At 36.1% G+C, this 19,170-nt stretch overlaps 1 protein-coding gene across 1 annotated transcript in view; it reads left to right on the top strand.

Moving 5' to 3' along the window:
- USP34 (ubiquitin specific peptidase 34) overlaps positions 1-19,170 on the top strand; it is a 122,846-nt gene that overhangs the window by 67,441 nt on the left and 36,235 nt on the right. The window contains exons 22-38 of the mRNA XM_042875357.1: positions 167-321; positions 1,120-1,233; positions 2,144-2,243; positions 2,382-2,541; positions 2,935-3,061; positions 3,160-3,307; positions 6,045-6,145; positions 9,526-9,735; positions 10,409-10,534; positions 11,297-11,419; positions 11,545-11,628; positions 11,933-12,019; positions 13,012-13,212; positions 14,566-14,648; positions 15,872-15,912; positions 16,839-16,963; positions 17,930-18,082. Of these exons, the coding sequence (XP_042731291.1) occupies positions 167-321; positions 1,120-1,233; positions 2,144-2,243; positions 2,382-2,541; positions 2,935-3,061; positions 3,160-3,307; positions 6,045-6,145; positions 9,526-9,735; positions 10,409-10,534; positions 11,297-11,419; positions 11,545-11,628; positions 11,933-12,019; positions 13,012-13,212; positions 14,566-14,648; positions 15,872-15,912; positions 16,839-16,963; positions 17,930-18,082 (2,138 nt within the window). The remainder of the gene's footprint in view (positions 1-166; positions 322-1,119; positions 1,234-2,143; positions 2,244-2,381; positions 2,542-2,934; positions 3,062-3,159; positions 3,308-6,044; positions 6,146-9,525; positions 9,736-10,408; positions 10,535-11,296; positions 11,420-11,544; positions 11,629-11,932; positions 12,020-13,011; positions 13,213-14,565; positions 14,649-15,871; positions 15,913-16,838; positions 16,964-17,929; positions 18,083-19,170) is intronic.

The following is a 19,170-nucleotide window of genomic DNA, read 5'->3' as shown; positions in this document are numbered from 1 at the left end:
CGTATGGTTTCTCATTGGTATGTGGTGCATTTTTCTTCTGCGGTTTCTGGAAACAACTTGTCTTGACAAAACCTGTTCTGATTTTTCTGGCTTTTTTGGGTTTTGTAGAATATTTGGGTATTTGATTTTTATACTGGAATAGTTGATAATGCTCCCTTGATTTTAGGGTTGAGTTTAGAACAAGTGGACATATTGTGGCACTGCTTAGTTGAAGATTCTGAATGTTACGATGATGCACTACACTGGTTCTTGAATCAAGTACGAAGTAAAGATCAGCATGCTATGGGTATGGAAACTTACAAACATCTTTTCTTGGAAAAGGTACGCAGAGAGTTAATTGCAACCTTGATAATTCTAATGTTTCTTCCCATATCAGCGCTGTTTAAAATATTGTTAATGGTTACTATGGTGTATATATCTTCAGTACTATCACAGGATCCTACTTGCTATGCAAATGATTTTTTTTTTCCTAATTGAACAGAAGGTGGGGGGGATTGGCATGAATTGTTTTTGTGCTCACTCACTGCTGTGCTTCTTCGTAAATAGATTGTGTGTTTTATCTGAAGCTAGGTAGCATTTCTTTTTTTCTTTTTTTTTTTTTATTTAAAGCCACCAAAAATTATAATTTCCCATGTGATGTACAGGCATCTGACCAAAAACAAGCAGTCAAGATTTTCTCCTCTTTGGGAGGGGCACTTAAATCTCATCCACATATTCACTGAAAATACAAACGTGCTGTAGTAGAGCTAATTGCAGTGGATCCCATTCATTTTAACAGATCTATAGTCTGTTGAAGGAGATTGTACAGTAAATAATGTATTCCAGCTCTTTTTCAGTATTACACAGTTTAAGTTCTACTTTTTGTAACTGTATGATTTTTTTCACTGAAGTTTCATGTGTGCTATCAAGTTGATCTGCTGTTGATACGTTAAGCAACTAATGTTGCAGTAGTGATTCTTGTTCCTTCAGTACTGTTACAGTCCAATTCAGTGATAGAGGAAACGGGGTTCTTAACAGTGATTATAGTCAATTACTTATACTGTATGTAAAATTCAGTGTCATCTTTAATGATAATACATTTTATTATTTTCCATACTAAAGTGTATTTATTTTATTTAGATGCCACAGCTAAAACCTGAAACTATTAGTATGACTGGACTGAATCTCTTCCAGCATTTGTGCAATTTGGCTCGATTGGCTACTAGTACATATGATGGTGGCTCAAACTCAGAGGTAAGCCTAGATTCTGTTTTTCTTCTTTCTGAGGAAAGGGAAAACTTACTTTGCTTATCCGCAGCTGTACTTATCTTGAGAACATACTGGTTTGAAAACTGTTTATTGGTTTGAAGCTTTATGTTACAGTCTGTTATCATCAAGGCAGTATGAATTTCTGCATTGAGAGAATCCTGGAACCATCTTTCTCAGAAGTTTCATATTTGATTGTGTAAAATGTAGGCGTGGAATTGAGAGGCCTGCAATCCTTACCTGTCCTCATGACTTTGGTCATCTTATTTATAGAGAAAGATGTAGGAAGCTATAAAGAAAGTGCAGTTTATCATTCTCTTTGCATACTTGAACTGTTAGCTGTTGTGTTTAAAGAATAGGTTTGAAAATTTGACTTGTTAGTAGTAACGTTTAAACTATGTGGAAACTTTTACATGAATTAAGCGTATTTCATCCTGTCTACTAATATTTGTTAAAATTTGGCTCAGTTTATTTTGTGATGTACTTTACAGGTTTTTCTTATGTGCTTTTTTTTCACTGTCTTAGAAGTAAGATGATATGTAGGGTATTTTTCTGTGCATTGATTTGATGCAGTGGAGATTAAAATATGTGTTCTTACAATGAATGCTAATAATGGTTGTGGTTTTAAGTCTTCATTTAAATTTACTTCTGCTTGTCAAAAATAAAAAACACTTTTTTGAAGTTTAACCAATTATCCTTCAAAGTACAAAAATATTCCTGTCAATGTTAGGATTTTACAACAGTTGGTATTTAAAGTGATGAGAGGCTGAGCAAAGGAGGTATTTTTAGTATTTGCATCAAGAACAAATAAAACATCTCATATCAGAAGGGTTAAACTTCCAGTAAAATAATGAGGCAATGTTTTGTTTCTTTCTTTGTTTTCCTTTTGTCCTAACAGTTGTGTGGCATGGACCAGTTCTGGGGTATTGCTCTAAGAGCACAGTCTGGTGATGTCAGTCGAGCAGCTATCCAGTACATCAACTCCTATTATATCAACGGTATGAATTTTCATTTCAAAGTTTGTTTTCTGTTAATATGTTCTAAAGAATATTAATGTTACCCTCTTTATTTTTAATATTAAAATACATGGTCTTAAATATGTGCTTAAATAATTTACTTGGATGTTGATATTACAGGTAAAACTGGGCTTGAAAAAGAGCAGGAATTTATTAGTAAATGTATGGAAAGTCTGATGATAGCTTCTAGTAATCTTGAACAAGACTCTCATTCAAGTCTGACAATTATTGAAAGAGGACTCTTGATGCTAAAGACACATCTGGAAGCTTTTAGGAGAAGGTAAATAGCACCACGGTATATTCGGATGCAGAATTTGTTTCTATTTCTCTTACAGTAATGATGAATGAGTTATGAGTGATGAATTCATTAATATAAGTAATAGCTTCTTTCTTTTTCTTCGTGTAAAGTAAAGACAATAGTGGATAATGTTTAAAGGTAGAAGATTTAAACAGTTTAAAAAGTTGACCCTTGTCTTTGTAAAGAAGTGTGGATGGATGTAGTTTACGTTTACCCATTCCTCGCCCAAAATTGAATAATACTGAGAATATACTGATCATTTTTTCTTATTTTGAACAAACAGAACAAAGGGTCAAGTGTTGCTTGTTTATTGAATGTCTAAGTTAAACAGGTTTTGATAAAAACACCTTGTCAAGTTTTTACTTGCTTCTCAAGGTTTGCGTATCATCTGAGACAGTGGCAGATTGAAGGTACTGGCATCAGCAGTCATTTGAAAGCACTGAGTGACAAACAGTCCCTACCATTAAGAATTGTATGTCAGCCAGCTGGACTTCCTGACAAGGTAGTTTAAAAGCCCTTTCCCAAGTACACCCTACTTTGTTAAATTTTAGTAACTCCATTGTTCACTTCAAAAAGAAAAAAAAATGTTTTTAATTTCAGATGACTATAGAAATGTATCCTAGTGATCAAGTGGCAGATCTACGAGCTGAAGTCACCCACTGGTACGAAAATTTGCAGAAAGAGCAGATAAATCAACAAGCACAGCTTCAGGAGTTTGGCCAAAGCAGTCGAAAAGGGGATTTTCCCGGTAAGCTTTAGTACTCATACCTGTGTTTTTTGCCATTTTGAAGGTTCATCCGTTCATAGCTTAAAAGATTACTTTTTTTTTCTTTTCCTTCTTTCCCAGGCATCTCAAGTAAGGAAAGATTATGATACTGATACTGTCTGTAGTTACAGTTAGCATCGCTCTCACTTTTCATTAATAACATTCAGTAATGGCACATATAAGTACTATCTGTTACTTGAAATTGCAAATAAATTGCTGAACTGGCAAAATCCAATATGTCTAATAAATCGAATAGAGTTCCCCTGAGTTTTTTCATTTTCATTGTAGTTATAATTAATCATGTCATTATGTCACTTACAGATTTCTTATATAGTACTTTACTTTGTGATATGTATACCTTTATGACTCTGCATTTGGTTCATAATTTGAATTAATTCAGACTCATAATCATATTATACCCTTCCTATATGTATTCCAGTCAGTTGTATTTTTCTTAATTCTGTAATGGCTTTTTAATTTGTGATCATTCTGTAAAGAATTTGAAATGTTACCTTGTTTCTGAGGTTGTCTGCTTGCAAGTCTGATGAAGAAATTTCCACTTGTTACCTTTCTTTATGTGTTTCTGAGTGAATGAATTTTTTTCTGCATCCTTTAGATGGAGAAGGACATTTTCTGAATCCTCTTGTTTCTGTATATTACAGCATTCTTAGCTGCTGTTGCTGCTCGGAATATTCTTGTTCTTTGAATTATGTAGGTTGCTCTGAAAGTAATGCTTCCTGTTTAATTCCATGGAAACTACAACAGATACTAAAAGTACAATAACACTACTTGATAGAACAAATTCTCAGCTACAAAACACTGTTTTTCTGTATAGTTGTCACCATTAACTATGAATTTTTGCCACTGGTCAACAAGAATTTGCATGCCATACTTACAAAAGCATGCACCATGTCGCCACTGCTGAAATGTACCACCCTGTACCTCATGGTGCTCACATACATTGTTTGCTCTCCATTAAACCTTCAGCAAGCGATTAAGAATGTCAGTGGGTGCCATTTCTTCTGCTTGGAGGAATTCGGTGACACATCTTTGCTTCATACACACTTCTACGTCAGATGCCGTTTTGTCAGACTACGCTTCTGCTGCCATCTGTCACATGGCAATAAAACGAAATATTATAGAGAAGGTTCAGCCTCTACCGCCATACCATCAACATCCACCTCTGATTTCATGCAGCAACATCACAAAATAGGAGGCTTTACTTTCAGAGTGGCCCTTCTTTTTCTCCTGAATGTTTTCATGTTTTGTGTATTCGTTGTGAGGAAGTTAAAACGTAGGGCGTATTATCTGAACAAGTTCTGTCCACAGTCATCCTTTTCTTACACTGATGACCACTGGTAAATGTATGAACGTTAGTCTGACTGTGTAGTTTTATGTCTTTAAAAAAAAGTATACATATTTATAAATATATATTTTAATGAGATGCACTGTCAGTGTACCAGACTTCAAACATTAGATTAGATTTAATTTAATTTCTTCGTGAAGTCTGTCTTTTCAGTCATTTCTTAGAAGCTCTTCTAGCAAAGAGACTGTATTGTTTTCCACCAAGTATTGCCAGGTAGCAGATCTTTTTTTATTTTTGTTCTATCTAGGAGTTCAGAAACTGAAGATTCAGAATAGCAGTCCTACACCAGATGCAGTTTAGTCATTTTAATATATGTATTTTTTAATTTAATAATGTGCTGATATCCATAATTATGTACACTTAACATTCTATGGAATTTGTTTCATTTGCTACTAATTAACATACCATAACTGTGGGAAATTGAAGAACCATAGAGCCAGTGTCCTTTGCTAGTTTTAAAATCCGTAGTAATGTCTCTAAGTAGTCTTGTGATTCATCATCTGGATTGACTGATAAATTGATAGAATCCTGGAATTAGCTACATCTCTTATTAACCAAACTCCTGAAGAAGTACAGTGTAGGGCTGCTCTTCACTTCTCTGGGGGACCAGAGCCTAACACTGGAAAACCAGATTTTAATCCATAAAAATTAATTAATTTTAATCCAAAAAAATATATTTGTGTAGTGGAGTTGGTGGTTAGAACTACATAAGTAATCAGAGATGATAAATTCATTTTAAAATGCAAAATTAATTTATATATATGATAACAAGGTTTCTTGATTTATTGTTTATAGAAACATAGATTGCTTGCACCCAAATTGAAATCTTAATCTTTTAATTGTTCACATTTCTTCAGTGCTTACAATTCTCTGGAGGATGCTCTTGTTTTTTCTGTACTTAAGAAGTACAGAATCTCTTCATTTACAACTTAAGATTAGTTATTGCTTATTTGTTTTTGCTGACTTGATCACAGACACGTAATACGAAGAGATGATCACAATTATTTCCCAGAATTCTTTTCAGGGAAATGGTGTAACTTACTGCAAATTATGGGAGTCATGTTTTTCATCTGTAGTGTGGACACTTTACTGCAAGATTGGGTTGAGCTCTTACTGAAAATGCTATTTCCAAACACAGGTAGAAAAATGTACTTTAAGAATCTGTTTTTGTAAGGAAATTGCCATGACTTTTTAATGTTAATTGCTGCTGAAGGGTATACTATTAAAAATGAGTCTTAGCACTATCTTTAGAAAACAAAACTGACTCCAAAAATTTGCTGTGGTTTTTTTTTTTGTTTGTTTTTGTTTGCTTTTTTTTTGTTTGTTTGCTTTTTTTTTTTTTAAATATCCTAGGTGGCCTCATGGGACCTGTGAGAATGATCTCGTCTGGGCATGAGCTGACAACTGATTATGATGAAAAAACTCTTCATGAATTGGGTTTTAAGGATATGCAGGTATTACGAATGTATAGAAATCAATCACTTAAAGGGGTTGCTTGATACGTTGTTCCCTCTTTGTTACACAGCTGATATATACTGTGGTGATGATGGAAGGTATTTTTTTCTTTGGGAGCACGTATGGTAATTGCTAAGTCACAGTTTGAACCAACGATTGAGCCCCTGGTGAAGGGACACAGCCAGCTCTGGGTGCACAAGTGAAAGCAGTTCATCTGTGTGACTAAAACCAGGTTCCTAAGCCTCATTTAAAGGCTGGCTGCCACAAGGGAAGCATCTCTACTTGCAGATTGCTTCCTTTGGAGTATTTGGTGAGCCCTCATCTTTGGATGGGTAATGTTTCTTTAACTGGATTGCAATCGTCATCCTTTTTCGGTAATTTAGACTCAAATGCAATGGAGAGCAACTCAGCAGCCACCTCAGCCAGCTCCTTCAGAACCCTGGGATGCACCCATCCGGCCCATAGACTTGTACACATTCAGTCTCATGAGGCAGTTTCAGACTTGCTCTGCCCTTACAGTGGGGGGGGGAGGGGATTTACTGCCCTGATCCCCACCTAGAGGTTTAGAGATGCAGTGTTCAGGACGTGAGAAATATTAGAATCCTGGCTGCTAGTGAAGACGGAGGCAAAGAACTCATTCAGTTCCTCAGCCTTCTCATCTGTTGAAGCCAGCTCTCCTTTTATGTTTTATGTTATGTTATGAGGAGATATACTCGCTTTGGCCTGTGTTTTCTGGCCTATATACCTGTGGAATGCCTTCATATTGTTTTTAATGTCCCTTGCCAAGTTCAGCTCCTTTTATGACAAGATTCCCAAGGGAAGCCAGTTGATGTAATTTTTGAATTTCAGCAACGCTTTCGATGCTGTTTCTCATGGCATCCTTCTACCACAAGACAAAAATAGAAACGTGGCTGATGAGTCTGGCCCAAAAGGTTATATAAATTGGGTTAAATCAGACTGGCAGCCAGGCGCTCAGGTTTCTGTGAGGCTCCATTTTAGGCCAATTCCCTTTAACTTCTCATCAGTGTCGTGGATAGAGGACTTGTGGATGACACTAAATTGAAAGGAGCTGTTGAATCTCTCAAGGGCAGAGAGGCCTTACGGAGAGTACAGGGACAGTGAAGGACAGGAGCAGATCTCTGCTCTCTGGGGGCAGCAACAGGGCCTAAAAGAATGGCATGGAGCTGCACTGGGGAGAATCAGGTTGGGTGTTAGGGAAAGGTTCTTCACCAGAGAGCGGTGGGCATGGTCACAAGCTGATGGAGTTCAAGGAGTGTTTGTACAGTGCTCTGATATGCAGAATCAAACTATAAGCCACGTAAGATTATAAAGCAGGTATATTTATTATGTCACCAGGTGTGAGGGGAATATCTCCTATCTTGCACACTGAGAAAAGCAATGGTTACATATTTAAAGACATAACGTATACATATTCATTACATTCCAAGAAAATGGGCCAGAATTCCAAGAAATCATTAACATATTGTCTCACCCTCTTGTGCATGTGTCCTAAAAATGTAGTGGGGGTCTCTGGTGGCCATTGAATGAAGGCTAGTAGTTTACCTCGCTCTGAACTTCCAGCCTTTTAAGTGGGGGGTAGCCCAAACCAGCTCGTACTGTGTTGTGTTGAGCTGAGGCATCTGTTTCATTGTCCTATCTTCAACAAAATGGCATCTGTTCTTCCTAGCGTTGTTTGGCAGAGAGTTTCCACAGACTCTTTGCCTTCTATTCTGGAGCTTATGTGTACTCAGGCATCTCGTCCTTCAGTTTGTATCTATCAAGTTTTGGGAAAAGACTGTTTCTCACAATATGGGAAAGCTGTTCTCTTGATTCAGCTTTCAGACATAGGGTTTGGGTGGTCTTTTGTATTACCAGGATCTGAACCTGATGATCCTTGTGTGTCCTTTCCAACTCAGAATAGTCTATAATTTTGTAATATAGTTTGAGTGTCTGTGCGTGATCAATATATGGAGGTGGTAGCTGGTCAGCAGGAACATTTCATCTGGAGGAGGCTTTCTTGAGTGTGATTATGCATTTTGAACTAATCTCAGTTTTTCTAGAAACAGTTCTGTTTGTGCAGCTAAACTCTGGCTAATGTTTGTCTGCTCATTTGAGACAATTTATTTTCTTTTTCTTCTGGTTTAGTTTTTATTAGCTTACTTGTCAAGTAGGATTGGTACCGATCTTGTCATCCTGACTACAAAAGTAAGGGATAAGAACCACCTGTTCTTGCAACAGGAAGCAGAGTACGCTACTGTACCGTAAGTGCCTTAAGTGAAAGCAGAACCAAGCTTTACTTATCACAGAATCACAGAATGGACTGGGTTGAAAGGGACCTCAAGGATCATGATTCTCCAGTCCCTCTGCCATAGGCAGGACCACCAACCTCCACATTTAATGTTAGACCAGGCTGCCCAGGGCCCCATCCAACCTGGCCTTCAGCACGTCCAGGGATGGGGCATCTGTAGCCTCTCTGGGCAGCTGTTCCAGCACCTCACCACTCTCATAGTAAAGAACTTCCCCCTGACAACCAACCTAAATCTTCCCTCCTCCAACTTCAAACCATTTCCCCTTGTCCTGCAGTTATCTACCCTTTCAAAGAGTTGACTCCCCTCCTGTTTGTAGGCTCCGTTTAGGTATTGAAAGGCTGCAATGAGGTCACCCTGCAGCCTTCTTTTCTCCAGGCTGAACAAGCCCAGCTCCCTCAGCCTGTCTTTGTAGGGGAGGTGCTCCAGCACTCTGATCATATTTGTGGCTCTCCTCTGGACCCTCTCCAACAGCTCTTTGTCTTTCTTATATTGGGGGCCTCAGACCTGGATGCAGTACTCCAGATGGGGCCTCACAAGAGTAGACTAGAGGGGGACAATCACCTCCCTGTCCCTGCTGGCCACCCATTTTCTGAAGGAACCCAGGATCCCATTTGCTTTCTGAGCTGCAAGAGCACACTGCTGGTTCATGTTCAGTTTTTCATCCATCAGAACCCCAGGTCCTTCTCTGCAAGGCTGCTCTCAGGGGTTTCTCCTTCAGGTCTGTATATATGCCTGGGATTTCTCTGGCCCAGATGCCAAACCTTGCACTTTGCCTTGTTGAACTTCATTAGGTTCATCCACACCCACCTTTCAAACCTGCTGAGGTCCCTCTGAATGGCATCCCTTCCTTCCACTGCATCAACCGCACCACTCAGCTTGGTGTCATCAGTAAGCTTGCTGAGGGTGCATGCGATTCCATCATCAGTGTCATTGATAAAGATGTTAAAGAGTACTTACGGCAGGTGCTGATCCATAAATCTTTGATGCTAAGGATATTGATGTATCTTAATGTTAAGTTCCTAATTCTGATGCTGTGTATGCATTTTGAAGTTGTTTCTCGCTGTTTCTAGATGGTATTTGTATCCCTGGGAGCACCAAGGAGAGAACGTAAAGGTGATGGCGTTCAGCTTCCAGCGTCTTGCCTACCTCCTCCTCAAAAGGACAACATTCCAATGCTTTTACTCTTGCAAGAGCCTCATCTTACCACGCTTTTTGATCTGTTGGAGATGCTAGCCTCCTTTAAACCTCCCTCTGGAGAAACATCTATGGAAGACAATGAGGTAATTTAGAGCAATTTTTTAATAATATTTGCATTTAAGTCTTATTTAGTGGATCCAGTTTTCCTATCAAGCATATTTCTTGTCTCCTGTATGCTTGTCATACATAGTTACTGTAATTTGTTGTTTTTGCAATTTCACATGTTAAGCTCGCTATTATTGGTTTTCATATTTTTCCTAATATTTTTTAAAGTGTCCTGTGTACTGGAGACACTCTGAAAATAATAACAATAGGCAAAATTAAGCACAATTAAAAATAATAAGAACAATAAGAACAAATATTGATTAATTAGTTTTTGTGTCTAAACATGGAAATTGGCTTGAAGGAAGGTTAGTACAGTCCTATTACAAAACCTAAAGTTTTGTGTTTTACATGCCATCACCAGCTTGTGTGAAATGAAATAACCATTAGTATATTTAAACTGGTAGTCTGTTTTTCAATTTTATTTGTACTGAAATATCTCACAATATATGGCATGGTGTCAAGATAATGCAACTTAAATTTTCACTCGTGTTAGTGAGATTTCAGCTTCTTTGATTGATTAGTGAATTTACATTACATAGAAAAGAGATAACTTTTTAATTAAGAAAAAAATACTTTTTGGACTTTGAAATTTTAGTTAAGGCCATTTTCACAAGTAATTTCACAGTAAGAGTCGTTCTATGTTTTTATCAGAGTGCAAAATGTGAAGAGCTCCATCTCCACGCAGAAAACTTATCCAGACGTGTTTGGGAACTGTTAATGCTTCTACCAACATGCCCTAATATGTTGCAGGCATTCCAGAATATTTCAGATGAACAGGTAAACAACAAGTGCTGCTTCTGTATGTTTGTCTTTATTGTACAGGGATATTTTAGTGTTTAGTGTTTTAGTTGAATTTTCTCCAAAATATGTATGCAAGATACATTCATACACAAGTACACCCTAATTGTTATTCTGAAATGAAATTAGACACGTTGTTTTAGTAAACAAAATTTGTTATTAAGATTTCTTAAAAGAAGTGAATAGTGAGTACGAGTTGTCACAGTCTTTTTGTTTGAACTGAAATAGTAGTTTTTCATCTGCTGCCTAGTGTGTTTAAAATGGTTCAAATCCACTGTTAATTTTAACATCATGATTGTTGTGATAGTAATCCTTTTTCTGTGGCCTGTTGTACAAGTTTAAAACATGGCTACTTACAGAGTATCTTTCTAGTCCACTAGATGAACAGTTTTCCTGTATTAAAGAAGTCATATATTGTTTTTCTTAGGTATTACAGTTCTTTATAGGCGCTCTCATGGAAAACTTGGCGGAAATTGTAACTCAGCCAAGAAGCATTTGGTTCTTGTACTTCAAAATTGTGCACACTTTTAATAATCTTGCATGTTTATTCAAATTTCACTTCTATCTTTTTGTTAGTCAAATTCTTAATCATGCATAGAAATATGCTTTAAATTGTATAATTTCAAATAGTAGATTAAAATAAAAATTGAAGACATATCTTTCACTTGAAAAATCCTTTCATTGCATTTCGTACATCCGTATTAAGTGTAACTGTGTTATTTCTTGTCTTTATTTTCTAAGGGTAATGATGGCTTTAGCTGGAAGGATCTTTTGCGAATAAAAAGTGCCCATAAACTTTTGTATGCCTTGGAAATTATTGAAGCTCTGGGAAAGCCCAACAGAAGAATAAGACGTGAATCTACGGTAATATATTTTCTTGCACAAAATACATTTTTCCCTCTGAATCCAAGTGTATATTCATGAGTCATTTTATAATATTTTGGATCTTTAACTATTTTTGTAGTGACTTGTTACTTGTTTGTCTTTAGGGAAGTTATAGTGATCTTTATCCAGACTCAGATGATTCAAGTGAAGATCAAATAGAAAATAGTAAAAACACATGGAGCTGCAAGGTTTGATTTTTCTACAGTATTCTGTGATAAATAATGTTGTTTTTTGAAAAGATGTAAAACGAAAAGTCACTTGAAACATTATTTTGGAGTTCCTTAGTTGAAATTTATGTATAACATTTTAAAGTTTTTATGTATGATCAGGCCTGTAAATTTGTCATAATTGAGTGTAAGGGTTTCTTTTGTTTCTCTGAGTATTTGATCAGATTTTTTCCTTTATTTATAAAGCCTAGATTGGTGTCTAAGTGGAGTTGGTGGTATTTCTATATTTGATTTTTCTCACATTGGTACCATATTATTCTTACAGTTTGTTGCTGCTGGAGGACTCCAACAATTACTAGAAATTTTTAATTCTGGTATCTTAGAACCTAAAGAACGGGAGTCGTGGACTGTGGTAGGTGATTATTCACCCTTGTTCTCCAGAATAGGATGTCTGTCATTTATAAGGCTTCCATTAATATCAGCCTGTGTTACATTTACTTTTCTGTACTAAGCTAAAACTTATATAAAATTTCCTATAAAATAGGAAATGAGCACAGACACTAGTGCAATAGACATAAGTATGTAAGATTCACAGTTTGGTAACAGCAGTTAAGAAATTATAAAAAGACTTTGATGTATTGTTCTAGAGTTGTTTCAGTGTTAGAAACAAAAACAAACAGTCATTATCTCTTCTTTAAAAGATTGTATGGTGGCTTTTGTTGGTCTGTGCACATCTCTGTGAAAATAACAGATTCTTCAGCAAAGTGCCAAATACAGATTCTTGAACTTACACAGGTGTTGTTCACTGCTGTGTGTACATGCTAGACAGCTGAGGTGTACTCGATGTATTACTGTGAAACTGCTCTTTTTTTGTTAATTTTCCTTTCACAATGCACTTTTCCCTGGTGGAGCTGACAGCGTGCTGTTTGGCCACAGCTGCACAGCACAAAGCCATGTACTGATCTCAAGTTACTAGATAGATTGGTGGTTTTCATCTCTATCAAGTGATGTTACAATACAAAATGGCGTATTGAAATACTATGAACTGTGTATTTGTAATGAAATGTATTCTATTGGAAAGCACTTCAGTATGCCACACCCCGTGCTTTAATTGAACTCAGTGTATTATTTCCTCCGTGTTATTTCATGGATAAAGTAATCGAATGTCTTCAGTGCACTTGTTAATAAGACTGGATCGTGAAAAAGTTCTCATTGTAAAGAGTTTTAAATTTAATTTCTTTTTAATATCCTTCTTTATTGTCTATTCTTTTGAGGTTTTACCAGTTAAAGTTCTAGCTCTTTGACCTTTATAGCTTGCTTAAGTTTTTCATTACTAATTCTGTGGTAGGAATAAAATTGTTGGTAAAATACTGAAAAAAGAAAAATTCACTTTCTTATTCACAGTGGCAACTGGACTGCCTTGCTTGCTTGCTGAAGCTGATATGCCAGTTTGCAGTTGATCCTTCAGATCTGGATTTAGCTTACCATGATGTCTTTGCCTGGTCTGGTGTAGCAGAGAGTCACAGAAAAAGAACATGGCCTGGCAAATCAAGGAAGGCTGCAAGTGACCATGTGAAGGGTCTTCACATACCTCGCTTAACAGAGGTAAAGGATAAATATTGCAGCTGTTTTGTGAACTTCGGATGACTTCCTTGTTGTGAGAAGCCTTGGGGTTTGTTTTTTTTGTAATAAAATAATGTAGTGAAAAAGTTACTAAAGCTTAGCTATATCCTACATACTGTTCCCCTCTAAATTGTAGTCATTTAATTTTATTTGTTTTAAACCTGCCAGTTCTAAAAGCTGGAATCAAAAGGCTTTTTGATGATTGGTGAATATGTGAAATGAGAATTTCAGAATTTCAGTGCTATACCCCTATTTCTTGGATTTTATTTTCAGAATTAATTGCTCCTGTTTTCCTGGTAGCCTTTCAAACATGCCATCCTTATCCTCAGCAAATGCATTTCAGCTTCCTTTAGTGCAAGCTAAGTGTAGAGTAACTTCTACCAAGGATATTTGAGCAAGTGTATGATAAATTTACCTAAACCTGTAAATCTTCCTCTTAGATTTTTGCCAGCTAATTTCGAAATTTAGACCAAGCCTGATACTTAATCAACAGTATTTTGGTTTCAGATGGCTGGAGATGCAGCTGCTGTTAATGGGTTGCTCTTAGTCAACTGTGGTTGCAAGATGGAACTTTGACCTGTAGCCTAACTTCCCATTTGTCGTTGTTAAACATGAAAAGACCTTAATTATTCTATAGAGCTGAAATAATTTTAATAAAATAGATACCTAAGTTGCCAAAGCTGCTATTGTACATGGAAATTATTGAATGTATTAACTTTTTTAGAATTGGACATGTGTATTAATGCTGTTACCAGTATCTAAAATTAGGTTTAAATTTGTAATTGTCATTGATGAATATTTTTGATTGCAGAAGTTGTGCTATCTAAATACATTTAAAGACTTCTTTTCAGAGTTTGATTTTAAAATTCTCTGCAGCCTAATGAAAGCGCTTTAAAGATTAATAATTTAAAAGGACATGTGGTCAGTGTGTTGCTACAAGAGAAATTTACATATCCAACTTTACTCTTGATGCTGTTTCCTTAAGCCTAGGATCTTTAAAATGAAGTTACTGTGATTTAAAGAACTACACTGTTTTTTTACCAAAAGGATTGAATAAGCAATTTTTCTACTCAGTTACGTTGCCCCTTTGAGTTACAGAATGAAAGTTTAGCATCTAGATGTACACAGTGAAATGCAAGGTTTTAGATCTGCTTTAATAAAGAATAGAATATGACTACTAACTGTGGAAGTGTTGCAATTTCTCTTGCTGTTCCTCCTTCTCTGCAGGTGTTTACGTTGTTGTTTTTTAAATTCACACTGTATAATTTAAAAACAGATCAAAAAGCTTGTTGTTATATTAACTGTTTTTTTTTCTTTTGACTTCAATTTTTAAAGGTGTTTCTTGTACTTGTCCAGGGAACCAGTCTGATTCAACGACTTATGTCAGTTGCTTATACGTATGACAACTTGGCACCCAGGTACAATATCTATTTATTTTTGTTACAAAGTGAAAGTGTGCACATTTTCCTTGATTGTGTTAAATAAAACAATTAGCATTTCTAGTGGTAGTTCCAGTTAAAGCATGTATCAGAAATTTAAATTTGCAGTTATTAATTTGCTTTTCTTAGTCACTTCTTTGTATAGTTAATGTCAAGTACTCTCAAGTGGAGAGAACTCTCAGTGGCCATCAGCAATGCAACAATCACGGAACCAAGCAAATTTTCAAAAATAATGGAGGAAAAAGTAACTAAGCAACTACAGAATTCCTTGTTTAACCAGTTGTTCTCCAGGGTATATGACATGATGCTACAAAATACGTACAGAACACTGTCATAAATTCTAAAGCCAAAAATGTGTCTTTGTTCTCTCTGTAGCAGTTAGCATTCTCAATTCCAAGAGATTATAAAGGAGTGAATTCACTTTTAAGCTGCTCCTTCATTTGCTGGCTTTGATTTATTTTTCCCGTTCTGATGACATTAGCTTATTACTGTTCAAATTCCTGTTGTTATTTTAATGAGTGTATACGCGTGGAATGTAAAATTTTACCCTCAGAATAGGCAAAGCAAGTCTCTGTAAGACCGTGCAGTGACAGAGTTGGACTGATGCTGAGGATATCACATTTTTGACAAATTCAGTATAAAATTACTTGCATGAGTCCAAATAACATGACGTGTGTTTTACCATGTTTTTAAAGGATTAATAAGGATATTTGGAGCATTTCAGCCTAAGTTTAACCTAGATGAGCTAAAATAGTAGTTTTAAGTACATACATTATGTTTTCTAATTTGTAACCTTTTGCTGCAATTTTTAAAAATATAAGTAAATATAAGCATTTAAATTTGTCTGAAGTTCAAAAAGATTTGTTCAATATGTGGATCCCCATGATAAACACTAGCTTTCTTGTGTGTGGGTCTGTTCTGTTTTATATCCTTTCTTTCTTGGATAAAGGGGTTGTAGTTTGTTGTTTCTTTTTCTTGTAGTCAATAAAGCTTTAAGGGAGTGATTTGTATTTGTAGATCCTGATAGCTTTATTATTACTGCTAATATTGAATACTGCAAGAAATTAATCTTTTTAGGATTAAAGTATTGGTTTTCTTCATGGGTACTTACAAGTAATAACAGTGTTTTTCCTACGTGCTTACATTTCTAAGTACGTTATGATCTTTGATGAAGTTCAAATGGCTTTCTTCTTCCTGTCCAGGGTGTTGAAAGCTCAGTCAGATCACAGATCAAGACATGAAGGTCAGTGTTGCAAATTAGATATATGCCATGAACCAATAATGAAAATATAATCAAGATCAACAGATTGTTTTCTTTGTTCCACCATTAGTGTGCTGTAAAATTGTGTTCCTTGAAAGCATGAGGGTAGTTACAATCTGAGTGAGAAAACAGAGGTCCAAGAAAGCCTGCATGTCTTTCCTTCTCTAGAAGTTGTTTACACAGTTGAAATTTTGTATGGTAGCTATAACTTCATCTCAAGAAAAGTGGGTTTTGATGGGAAAATCCTCTGTATTCTTCCACAGAGCAGAATATATGTAGTGCCATAATATAGTCACCAAAGATCATCATCTGGTTTACAGAAAACATTTGAGCCCAGAATTCCTTAAAGCTGCCCTATCTAGCCTTCTTGTGGAGGATTCCCAGAAGCGGTCTAAATGGCCTGTGCTAGATTAAGTCTGTTTTAGAGTAATCACACCAAATACCAAGTCACTGCATAAATACAGGTAGATCCTCCTAGGCTTATACATTGCCTTTGATGTTTTCATTTTGTTCTGTCCTATAGATAGATCTTTATCTCGTAACCTGAATTCTCAGTAAATGCTATGTGATGTACTAAGATCTTTTAGTTCAGGGCAGTGTTCATGTTAAGACCAGATGCAGATCCTCAGTGAAGTACCAGCTCATCACTACTTAAGAAGTAGAGATGCAGGGAGGGGTTGTGCCCCAGACTGGTAATACCTAATCAAATTTGACTGTGATAAGTGTGAGCAGTCTTCAGTAGGCATACTGGTAAAATTCTGATCTGAGATAGTATCTTACATGCCAATAAGGATTTAGCCTCATATGTTAATATGATTGAGGTAAATGTCATATGTGCTGGTTCTATGTAATTCTTCAATATAAAAAGCTTATTCTGTATGATTTACTTTCATCTGATTTTCTTCTAGTCACACATTATTCAATGTGGCTCTTGGTGAGTTGGGCTCACTGCTGTTCCTCAGTGAAATCAAGTCTGGCAGACAGTGATTATTTGCAAGACTGGCTAAAGAAACTTACCCTTCTTATTCCAGAGGTAAGTTAAAGAAGAGATTATTATATTACTAATTAGTGCATGATATGGATCAAGCTTCCATTAAATTCAAAATGTTGTTTCCCACTGAAAGTTGGGAGAGCAGAAACTGACTCAGTTACTTTTAGTCCTGTTGAAGAGGTAATAATTTGTAATTAAAATATAGTGTAAACTCCTATCTTTGTTCTTGGCTTCTGTTTGAAGTTAATTCATTTGTTGCAATTCATCAAAGATTTCTGGGTAATGCCCTCTAACATGGATTAATCTAAATGAAATTCTGCCTTTTTTTTTTTTCAGCTATCACAAAATAAAGTGAATGAGAGTTGGTATAAAAATGTTTGTCATCAACAAATCTTTGTTTAACCTTAAGTAATTTTCTCTGATATAAGACGTCTGTATACACTCATGATTGCTTAAAGTTTCAATGTAGACATGATGGGGTGATTTATTGTCTTCTACTTTATTACTCAACCTCTGAAAAAATCTTCTGTACTCTCATTCAAAAACCTTGGTAAAAAGTGAGTGCAAGCTTCCAAAACTGGATTAAAGATGGTCTACAGATTTTTTTTTATTTTTCATAAGTAAAAATGAAAGAAATAAAAAAACTTTTTAGTGACACTTCACAACTTAACAGTGTAATTTGGTATGAGTAAGTATAGGTTACAGTAGCACACCAATGTTCGTACTTTATGGAGGTGTGACATTACCTATTTCAGGAGCTGGTTATAATCTTCACTATAAAAAAAGAAACCAACAAGAAAAACCAACATTGTCAGGAGACAGAGGGCACAGATAGATTGACTTTTTAATTGCAAGGATCTCTTTTGTTCAGTTGTTTTTAGAAAGAATACTGTCTTCATAACCCGATAGGTATTATAATAGAAACTTAATTATAAATTTTTGGAAATCTAAAAAAGAGACAATGTTCTAAATGTATGTAATGAGTTCATTTATTTACTTTTGACAAAGACTGCTGTTCGTCATGAGTCATGCAATGGTTTATACAAGTTATCTCTTTCTGGTCTCGATGGAGGAGACTCAATTAATCGGTCTTTTCTGCTGCTGGCTGCATCAACGTTATTAAAATTTCTTCCTGATGCTCAATCTCTGAAACCTATCCAGGTAAGAATTTTAAGGAATTATGAGATTTTTATCAAGGATGTATCTAAACTTGCATTTGTTTATATAGAAAGAGAAAAATGGTAGAACACACCATTGTTATCTCTGACATACTGTTTTAGATACACTAAGATATTAAGACCTTTGCTTTATACACTTTCAGAAACTTAACAGGTTGTGTAGTTAAAACTGTGACACTGCAATAATGTAGACCTTGCTTGTGCTTGGAGAAATGTAGAACAGCACTTGGAAGATGCTTTTCTTCTAGAAATCTGTCATCCACATGAGATACCATATATCTCAATAATAATAGTTGTGTTTTCAATATGTGTTCCATTTTACTTTAAAACATAGATAAATCCAGAAATAAAACAGTGCATAGTTATATATTTATATAGGTGCACTTTGTTGTTGCAGTTAAATCTGCTTCCATTAGTTGCTGCTATTTTTTACTATTGTATTGTTCTCACAGCTGCGCTACATAGAAGAGATATTCTGGATGGTTTCTTCATTTTAGGAAGAACTCTGACTGCTAATGTATGCAGATTCATAGTTGAAATAATCATCCTGATTCTTTCTTAAGTCAGTCAGGCATTGCATGGAAACTGTTAGGTCAGGACCTAAACCAGTGATTGAGCACCTGGTGAAGGGGTGTAGTCAGCCCTGGGAGCATAGGTGCAAGCAGTTCACCCGTGGGACTGGATGGGTGGAGCTAGGCTCCACTCCTCCCTAACCTCATCTGAGGGCTGGCAGCTGCAAGGGAAGCATCTCTACTTGGAGATTGCCTCCTTTGGAGTATTTGGTGAGCCCTGATCCTTGGAAAGGAGTAAGCAATTCCTTCTTTATTTACCAGATGGTGACCTCTGCCTTTCTTGGATGATCCAAAGCTGGTTTAAAGCAGTTACATCTGCTGCCGCCTATCCTTACAGGCACGTGTATCAGGGAGGGCTCTGCTCACTTCATCTGATTTAAATCCAAAGGAGAGCATGTCATGGAGTAGCTTGGATTGTAAGGGACCTTAAAAATCATCTAGGTCTTCCACTGTGGACTGGTTGCCACCCACTAGATCAGGCTGCCCAGGACCCACAGGA

Source organism: Lagopus leucura, unplaced genomic scaffold (genome assembly GCF_019238085.1).
Source record: "Lagopus leucura isolate 7727_CA_CO unplaced genomic scaffold, USGS_WTPT01 Super-Scaffold_73, whole genome shotgun sequence".
NCBI lineage: Eukaryota > Metazoa > Chordata > Aves > Galliformes > Phasianidae > Lagopus > Lagopus leucura.
This window is presented reverse-complemented; position numbering and strand designations above follow the sequence as displayed.